The sequence below is a fragment of the Maylandia zebra genome, linkage group LG16 (assembly GCF_041146795.1).
Source record: "Maylandia zebra isolate NMK-2024a linkage group LG16, Mzebra_GT3a, whole genome shotgun sequence".
Lineage (NCBI taxonomy): Eukaryota > Metazoa > Chordata > Actinopteri > Cichliformes > Cichlidae > Maylandia > Maylandia zebra.
In genome coordinates, this window is record NC_135182.1 from 36821569 (window position 1) to 36827941 (window position 6373).

At 39.6% G+C, this 6373-nt stretch overlaps 1 protein-coding gene across 1 annotated transcript; it reads right to left on the reverse strand.

The window, feature by feature from the left end:
- Positions 1-821: 821 nt before the first annotated feature.
- On the reverse strand, positions 822-5223 carry LOC143412919 (uncharacterized). Its single transcript, XM_076874724.1, has 4 exons — positions 4661-5223; positions 1563-1679; positions 970-1017; positions 822-873 (listed from the first exon to the last, which is right to left on the reverse strand). Exons 1-4 carry the CDS (start codon positions 5170-5172, stop codon positions 822-824), a joined length of 729 nt encoding a protein of 242 aa, XP_076730839.1. The 5' UTR covers positions 5173-5223.
- Between the last annotated feature and the right edge of the window lie 1150 nt (positions 5224-6373).

Genomic DNA, 6373 nt, shown 5'->3' on the forward strand with positions numbered 1-6373 from the left:
CATGGTTATAAGGGAGTAGTGTGAGGTGACATGAGTGGTACCGCTGCTGTAAGTAGACAAATAATTATCGCGCACTGTTTCAGTAGCTGGGACATGAAAAGAGTCGCTGTCATACCAGCAGCAACCAACCAATGGGTTAGTCAGGAGAAATTGGAGTGCAAAATTTTATGTGCTACAGAGGTGTAAAAGCTTAAAGCAAAAATTAAGCTTTTGTGAGGCTGAGCAAACTGTGTGGAAATTCTGTTCTGGAGGGAGAGAAACAAGAGCTTCTTTCAACACTGCTAAAAAAAAAACCAGACTTGCCTTGTCGCATCACGTTTTTGCTTGTAAAACGTCTCCATCTCTGTCCATCTGTGTTAAAACAACATGATTAGTTTGGTAAACGCCTTTAGCATACTGTATCAATATTACAATCTCCAGCTCTGTGAACATTTGTGAGTCATTGGACCATTGATCTTTAAACAGTCTTTCAGGCCAACAAGTTCAGTGAACAAACCTTTGTTGATGTTCGCGTTCTTATGCTATGAGCTGGTTTATGGGTGAAATCCAGTGGAATGACAGTCCTGCCGTAATACGTGTTCTAACCATGTATTCCAGCCCTAACCTAACCCTATCCCCAATCTTATCCATTACTTTAATGATGTTAAATAGCGATAAAAAAAAGTGATTTAAGTAAAATGGCATGTTGGGTACCGGGAAGCGTAATATGTTGACGATTTGTCACCTAGTGTAAAATATTACGCTTTGGGAGTGAGAACGTGTTGAGTTTCAAGACCATCCATATGTTAAATAAGAATATGTTATAGATCTCTACATATGCATTAGCTGTGAATGAATGACTTCAGTTCTTCATCTTTCTGGTTCAGAGCAGACCTGTGGGGGGGAGCAATATGTGAAAAAGTTCTTTATTTTCTGAGAATCTATTAAATGTCTTGTACGATTTAGTAAAACTTTCAGAGAAGCAATTACCTTGTCTCATCAAGTTTTTGCTTGTAAAACGTCTCCATCTCTGTCCATCTGTGTTAAAACAACATGATTAGTTTGGTAAACGCCTTTAGCATACTGTATCAATATTACAATCTCCAGCTCTGTGAACATTTGTGAGTCATTGGACCATTGATCTTTAAACAGTCTTTCAGGCCAAAAAGTTCAGTGAACAAACCTTTGTTGATGTTCGCGTTCTTATGCTATGAGCCGGTTTATGGGTGAAATCCGGTGGAATGACAGTCCTGCCGTAATACGTGTTCTAGCCATGTATTCCAGCCCTAACCTAACCCTATCCCCAATCTTATCCATTACTTTAGTGATGTTAAATAGCGATAAAAAAAAAGTGATTTAAGTAAAATGAATGAACATGTGTAGACTGATTCCAAACGGATCTCATGTTTCCTCATTTTACTGATCTTGTCATTTATGGATGTGTTGGGTACCAGGAAGCGTAATATGTTGATGATTTGTCACCTAGTGTAAAATATTACGCTTTGGGAGTGAGAACGTGTTGAGTTTCAAGACCATCCATATGTTAAATAAGAATATGTTATAGATCTCTACATGTGCATTACCTGTGTTTCAATAACTTCAGTTCTTCATCTTTCTGGTTCAGAGCAGACCTGTGGGCAAACCTTTGTTGATGTTCGCGTTCTTTTTGTCCACATCTCACAGCTGCTTCTTTCTCAAGTCTGCTTATGCACATGAGAAACATTTTTTTCATTAGATTTTGGGACATAGAAGTCATCAAGTACAGAAACAATCTTTTACAGACAGTCTTTCAGGTCAACAAGTTCAGTGAACAAACCTTTGTTGATGTTTGCGTTCTTATGCTATGAGCTGGTTTATGGGTGAAATCCGGTGGAATGACAGTCCTGCCGTAATACGTGTTCTAGCCATGTATTCCAGCCCTAACCTAACCCTATCCCCAATCTTATCCATTACTTTAATGATGTAAAATAGTGATAAAAAAAAGTGATTTACGTAAAATGAACGAACATGTGTAGACTGATTCCAAACGGTTCTCATGTTTCCTCATTTTACTGATCTTGTCATTTATGGATGTGTTGGGTACCGGGAAGTGTAATATGTTGACGTGTTGAGTTTCAAGACCATCCATATGTTAAATAATATGTTATAGATCTCTACATGTGCATTACCTGCGTTTCAATAACTTCACTTCTTCATCTTTCTGGTTCAGAGCAGACCTGTGGGGGGGAGCAATATGTGAAAAAGTTCTTTATTTTCTGAGAATCTATTAAATGTCTTGTACGATTTAGTAAAACTTTCAGAGAAGCAATTACCTTGTCTCATCAAGTTTTTGCTTGTAAAACGTCTCCATCTCTGTCCATCTGTGTTAAAACAACATGATTAGTTTGGTAAACGCCTTTAGCATACTGTATCAATATTACAATCTCCAGCTCTGTGAACATTTGTGAGTCATTGGACCATTGATCTTTAAACAGTCTTTCAGGTCAACAAGTTCAGTGAACAAACCTTTGTTGATGTTCGCGTTCTTTTTGCGCACATCTCACAGCTGCTTCTTTCTCAAGTCTGCTTCTGCACATGAGAAACATTTTTTTCATTAGATTTTGGGACATAGAAGTCATCAAGTACAGAAACAATCTTTTAGCATGTCATAGGGAAAAAAACATGCTTTCATTGTAGAGGGAATCCCATTACTTCATAAAAAATAATATAAAGACACTGAAAGGTTAAATGTAGACAAAAAATTGATTTGGACATTATTTTCAAAATCACTAATATATTAAACAAAAACATAGTGTTTATATTCTCTGCAGATTCATTAACTTTTGTTTGATTTCAGCTCATCGTCATTTTTTTCACAGCTGAGCTGTGGGTGAAAATCATTGTGTAAAAGAGGTTGATGGTTGCACTAAAGAAATATTGTATCTTTTTTTATAGTGTAGTTAAAGTTTGAGAAAAATGCCTCATTTCAGAAAGTTTTTTCTTGTAAAATGTTTTCATCTGATTAAATCTGCGTAAAAACATTTGTAGTTTACTAAAATTCTTCTGAACATGCTATTTAAAGATTATCAATGTTCAGACAACTAAAGGTTTTAGTATTGACAGTCTTTCAGGTCAACAAATACAAACATTTTATGAACAAACTCTGATTGGTGGATCTGAATGTGACCATGTGGCCATGAAGTTGAAGAGCTAGTCCCTTCACGCAGACAATGTACCCTTAAGGAGACGATGCAGCCAAGAAGTAATATAACAAACCATTTGCAAGTGTATATATTAGCATGTCAACCAGGGCTAGGCCCTGCAAGATCCAAACACCCTTCTTTAAGACAGAACAGTTGTTCACTACGTACGACTCTGGATACTGTAGCTCCTGTGAAAACTAAGGTCTCTAATCAGAAGTACCTGACTCCGTGGTATAATTCTCAAACACGTAGCCTAAAGCAGACGACTCGTAATCTGGAGAGGAAATGGCGTGTCACAAATCTAGAGGATCATCATTTAGCCTGGAGAAATAGTTTGCTGCTTTATAAGAAAGCCCTCCGCAAAGCCAGAACATCTTACTATTCATCACTGATTGAAGAAAATAAGAACAACCCCAGGTTTCTCTTCAGCTCTGTAGCCAGGCTGACAAACAGTCAGAGCTCTGTTGAGCCAACCATCCCTTTAATGTTAACTAGTAATGACTTCATGAACTTCTTCACAAATAACATTTTTATCATTAGAGGAAAAATGACCAATAATCATCCTACAGATGTAATATTATCTACAGCTACTCTTAGTACCATTGATGTTAAGTTAGACTCTTTTTCTCCAATTGATCTTTCTGAGTTAACTTCAATAATTACTTCCTCCAAACCATCAACGTGTCTTTTAGACCCCATTCCTACAAAACTGCTCAAAGAAGTCCTGCCATTAATTAATTCTTCGATCTTATATATGATCAACCTATCTCTAATGATCAGCTATGTACCACAGGCCTTCAAGCTGGCTGTAGTTAAACCTTTACTCAAAAAGCATCTCTAGACCCAGCAGTCTTAGCTAATTATAGGCCAATCTCCAACCTTCCTTTATATCAAACATCCTTGAAAGAGTAGTTGTCAAACAGCTAACAGATCATCTGCAGAGGTTTATTTGAAGAGTTTCAGTCAGGTTTCAGAGCTCAGCACAGAAACAGCTTTAGTGAAGGTTACAAATGATCTTCTTATGGCCTCTGACAGTGGACTCATCTCTGTGAGAAACATTTGAACTTAATTGGAAAAATATCCTTGGTCAAGATGCTGAACCTCAGGTTGCTCTCCGATGTGTTAGTCAGAGCAAGCACGTAGGTAGTAAAAACAAATGTGTATAAATGAGTGCAACATGCATAAAGCTCAAGTAGAAAAAGAAAACTACATAAGAACCACTCCATAAACCTGACCACCACCTACGCTATTTCTAACAGACACACACAGAATTCTCTACAGTCTCTTTGTTATAGAATACTTCTTCATGGTACTTGGAAAGTTTACGATTGATTTTTAAGATATGAAATGAACTTCTTTATTTTTACTGAATAAACAAAAGTTCATATACAAAAAATGAGACAGAGAAAATCAGCTGAGCGTGTGGCGATGGAGTGACCTCATTGTGATTCAAGGAGAATCCGTATCTGGACCAAGTCATCAAAACATTCAGATCATACCTGTGTTGTTGTTTCTCATCTCTGAAGTTGATCTCACGCAGCGTGCTGACTTCTTCTCTGACTGCTGTCTCCAGCTCGGCCAGGATCTCCTGAATCATAAACTGGTCACTGGTTACAGTCACAGCAGACCAGTCCTTCACCTGGGGTTTGTTGTAGGTAAGAGGGAGGACGTTCTCCAGGAAGCTGAAGGGGTCTGTGATGAGCGAAGCTTCATGAAGCTGCAGCTTCTTCTTCTTCATGTGTGTAATGTCTCCCTGCAGCTCATTAATAAAGCTTTCTGCCTCCGTCTCATTTATTTTCTGCTTCGTCTCGATCGCCTCAGACAGTCTGGTGAACTCTGTCTTTATGTGCTGCACCAAAGCGGTCATCACCTTCCTGCTGCAGGATAACGCCTCCTCAGCTTTTCTTCTGCTGGTCTTCACTAACTGTTGAGCCTTCTGGATTTTCTGCTCATGCTCCTGGATCATCTGATCCATGCTGTTATTTTCTAATCTCAGCTGGGATTTCCTCATTTCAGCCTCGTCCTCCAGACTCACTGTTTCATGTGTTTTATGGTCACCACATTTACAGGACCGACACAGGAACATTTGATCCAGTCTGCAGATCAGCTCCAAAGGTTCACCGTGATGCTGACACACTCTGCTCTCCAGGTCCTGAACTGGATCAATCAGCTTGTGTTTCTTCAAAGCTGGAATCCTCTGATGAGGCTCCAGGTGTGTTTGACAGTAGGACACTAAACATATTAAACAGGACTTCAGGGCTCTGACCTTTGACCCTGGACACATGCTGCAGAGCACGCCTTCATTTCTTGTTTCTTCAGCTGAACTCATTTCATGAGATTTTTTAAACTTTTCAGCCATTTCAGCAATGACAGGGTTAACCCGAAGCAATGGCCTGGTGTAAAACATCTGTTTGCACAGTGGACATTGGAGTACAGACAGAGTGCTCCAGTACTCTGTGATACAGTCCAAACAGAAGTTGTGTCCACAGGGAATCGACACAGGTTTAGTGAACACACTCAGACAGATGGAACAACAAAGGCTGTCCTCATACACCAATGCAGCAGCAGCCATGTCTGCAACATACAAGGAGAGCTAATATTAGCACAGTATAAAGTCAATATAATCCTCATTTATCATTGTCAGAGTTCAATATATCAAAAAGCAACAATGATACTGAAAAAAATGTAACTGTACCTTTTGTATGAAGGCTTCACCAACACTGAGCTGGTAAATGAAAGTCAGAAACAGGCTCTTCTTCTTTTTAGTTCTTACTGAAACACTGAGTACATTGTCTCCTCCCACTTCCTCATTTGAGTCAAACGAGTGAACTTTTTAGAAACAGACCATAAACCCTCACAGATGTGATCAAGATGGCGCCGAGTATGGCAGCCTCGTCGCGAGCTCCCCCAAGCAACGGCTTTCTTCTGTGTTTAATTTTCCTTTTCCTTTATTTTTTCACGAGCAGCACTTGTCTCCTTGTGTACGACCGACAAACCTTACTGGACATAAAAGACGGTCTTTCTTATAACTTTCCGGAGTTCAAGTTTTGCAACACGGACGCTCCGTTTGCAGACCCCCCCCCCCCCCATTCATCTCACCTGAGACGCCTTTGTTCTCTGGCCCTGGAGGCCGCAAACGCCGACGCAGAGGGAGAAGATCTGGCGTTCTGGTTCGACTGAGACGGCGCACTAACAGACCACCGTTACCCAGT